Below are 3111 nucleotides of genomic sequence, written 5' to 3' on the forward strand. Positions count from 1 at the left end.
AGCTTTCACTCTTTATTTGTGTTATTAAGCTGCTAAATATTTAGTTTTGCTTCTTTTATTATTGTTAAGTGTTGGCTTGCCTATTAAGTGGGATTAGGTGTCATCACGACTTCTTGGTTGAGATTTTGGATCGTGACAATTTCTATTGGTATCATGATATGTTTCAATCTCGTTATCTTCAAGGTAATGAATGCACTTCTCTTACTTAGCCATAAAGGGAAAATAGTCTAGCCAAAATGAATATATACCATATCTAGTTAAGCTACAAACAGCTTGCTGGTTTATTTACACCATAGGAAGTTCCAGCAGCATTGGAGCATAATGCTTGTGGTTGTTGATTTTTAAAGGTAAGATTTACATCCTCCAGTGTAATCCCTTTGCAGGGATTAGCCTTACTACAAGCAAGTTTTACTGCGACTTGTGATGTTGATGTTCCATGAACGTCTTGATATGTTACATCGCTTATCTTAACTCCTGATTCCTGTGAATTGAAAAAGGGAAATAACCGTAAGCGTTACTGCCTAATGTACATATATATGCATACTGAATTCGAACTTTCTGAAGTCATCACAATCATGCATGGTTTTGTATAAGAGCATTAAAATATCAAAGTTGATCATGAATATCATCTATGAAAAAAAAAAAAACACATTTAAAAGATGCTTATATTGTTCATTATAATTTCTAATTGGGCAAGAGTACCTGGCCAGGGCAATTCTTCTGATCAGGGCAATATTCTTGGTCAATTAAGATGGGGTATCTGGCATTCACCATCACAGAATGCTGAAAGAGAACACCTTTTACAAATCCATTGCTAGGCCTTGCCCATGTCTTTATTCTCAGACCATTTTGTGTACCTCTAAATGTAGTGGTCTTCACTGTGACATTTTGAACTCCTGGTTCTTGCATACCCCATCCTAGACTTCCAATGCTGCAAAAGATCATTGAATTTTTAGAGAGAACGTGATTAAAGTATAAAACTTTCAAATAAAACTTTATCAGTTACGCTAAGGCACCCCTTGGATATATATTACTTGAATGAATTAAAGAAAAATATTAGCACAACTTATATGGGCTTTTATCTGCTTTACCTTATGCCGTGGCCAGGGCCACAGGAGACATTTTCAATCCACAAGTTGGAGGTGCCAGGGCCTATTGAAACACAGTCATCTCCAGTACCAATTACAGTTTTCAGAATAGTGACACCCGAGGAAGCTTCTATGTGAATCCCATCAGTGTTTGGGCTGCTAGCTGAGGCTGAGATTTTCATCTTCTGCAGCTTAGCATTTTGGCACCCATCAAGTACCACATGGAACATCTGGCTGTTTAATGAAGTCAATCCACTTATCACAATGTTGTTTGAATTGTAAAAGGCAAGTGTCTGCACCAATTGTTCAATAAATCAGTACTTCAATATATGGTTGAAGAAGATATGGACAATGAGTAGATTGGAGTTTGAATATGTATATATAATTTACTATGTACACTAATCTTTTAAATAGTTGATTTTGAAGTAGCTATCTCAAAAACCTGTTCTATGCTTAACTTTAAAGAAGATTGTTGCTAGCTAACCCGGCATGCTAACCTCTCACTATGGATCTCGTTTGACTCTCGAAATTCGAACTCAGCCACATAAATTGGGACGAAAAGAGTACTTCGTTTCACTAGGCTCATTTTAATTTAAAAATATACTTCCTCCATTTGGACGTGGAATTTAAGAAAGTAAGGAAGATAATTTTGAACATAAATTAAAAAAAATGGTTTAATTAAAAGTATGAAAAGTAAAAAAGATGGAACATACCGTTGCTCCGGCAGGACAACTCTTGCCAGAGGCTTTACAAGCCCAAAGAGAAGCACCTTGGCCATCAAAAGTCCCACCAGAAATGGTGACTCCGTTGACTCTCTCAAACTTTAGCCAATTTCCATTATTACCTATAATTTTATAATCAGAGGGTGCCACTAAGGTGCCATCAATCCTGATAGTAGTAGCTTTATTCTTGCAATATTGTCCCCAAAACGCAGCACTTCCTATTAAATACCTTCCTTGTGGCACATATATCACAACAGACTTTGTGGAAGCACAAGCTGCAGCCCATGCACTCAGAAATGCTTTTGTTGAATCAGTCTTGCCATCAGGTTTCGCTCCATAACTTTGCACATTGTAACTAGTCTTGCTTCCTGATGATGAATGAAAGAAGACGGTTAGAAGAATAAGGGCAATAAATTTTCTGGTATTCATCTTTTATCTGCAGATGAATAAGAATTATGTTCGAATAATGGAAAATTAATTTGCATGTTTGTAGATGTTTTATTAGGGCATTTATAGGGCTCTCGGGTGCATGCACTACTCCGTCTCGTGGATTAAGAGAAATGTGCGCCGCTATTTGGTCTCCTATAAAAAAAAAATTCCCTTTATATGTAAACTTTGCTCTCTTAATATATAGATTTACCAATGTCAATGCATTTTTAAGTTATCTGAGTACATTTGAGCAAGATAAATCTTGTTTTTTTCTTTTCCGAGTATGGCTTATTATTTTTCTTTTGTATAACTATATTTTAGAATATTTGTGATAAGAAAAAAAAAAGTATTCGGTAAATTATGTGCCCTATATTTTTTCTTTAAAAAAATCTAGCCTGTAAATTTATGAGATTCATTTTACGAAAATATTGACTCTTGACTTCTCTGAAGAATATGATTAGAAGATTGCTCTTCGTTTTCCTTTTTTGTCCCGATCAGTTTTCTCACAGTATTAAGGATAAAATACTCCTTCCAGTCTACGTGAACTTATTTCCTTTTTGATCCGTTTCAAAATAAATGACCTCTTTCTAAATTTGGTAACAACTTAATTTAAATTTACAATTCTACCTTTAATGAGAAGATTTTTTAAGCACATAAATACTCTTAGCCCTTTTTAACTTGTTTAGGACTATAAATTCCAAAAATTTTTATTTTTTCTTAAATTCCGTGTCCAGTCAAACATGTTCATATAATTGGATTGGAGGGAATAGTAATTATTGTTTTAGTGATTAATCTTCCGTATGATTGGGGTACAAAAATTAGTACATTCATGTTCATTGATAATTGGCTTAATCATGAAAGCGTATGGAATT

At 34.6% G+C, this 3111-nt stretch overlaps 1 protein-coding gene across 1 annotated transcript; it reads right to left on the bottom strand.

Moving 5' to 3' along the window:
- Positions 1–262: 262 nt before the first annotated feature.
- LOC107817007 (polygalacturonase-like) lies at positions 263–2239 on the bottom strand. Its single transcript, XM_016642773.1, has 4 exons — positions 1802–2239; positions 1092–1381; positions 703–931; positions 263–481 (listed from the first exon to the last, which is right to left on the bottom strand). The coding sequence occupies exons 1-4, from the start codon at positions 2237–2239 to the stop codon at positions 263–265; spliced, it is 1176 nt and encodes a 391-aa protein (XP_016498259.1).
- Between the last annotated feature and the right edge of the window lie 872 nt (positions 2240–3111).

This window comes from Nicotiana tabacum, chromosome 8, assembly GCF_000715075.1.
Source record: "Nicotiana tabacum cultivar K326 chromosome 8, ASM71507v2, whole genome shotgun sequence".
Classification (NCBI taxonomy): Eukaryota; Viridiplantae; Streptophyta; class Magnoliopsida; order Solanales; family Solanaceae; genus Nicotiana; species Nicotiana tabacum.

What these genes read in the sequence shown, in the direction of transcription:
- LOC107817007 (XM_016642773.1), bottom strand. Translation starts at nt 2,239, where the DNA reads ATGAATACCAGAAAATTTATTGCCCTTATTCTTCTAACCGTCTTCTTT. An exon ending in GTTGTCCTGCCGGAGCAACG is followed by an intron (nt 1,382 to 1,801) that starts GTATGTTCCATC and finishes CAATTGGTGCAG; the next exon opens with ACACTTGCCTTTTACAATTC. An exon ending in GGCCCTGGCCACGGCATAAG is followed by an intron (nt 932 to 1,091) that starts GTAAAGCAGATA and finishes GATCTTTTGCAG; the next exon opens with CATTGGAAGTCTAGGATGGG.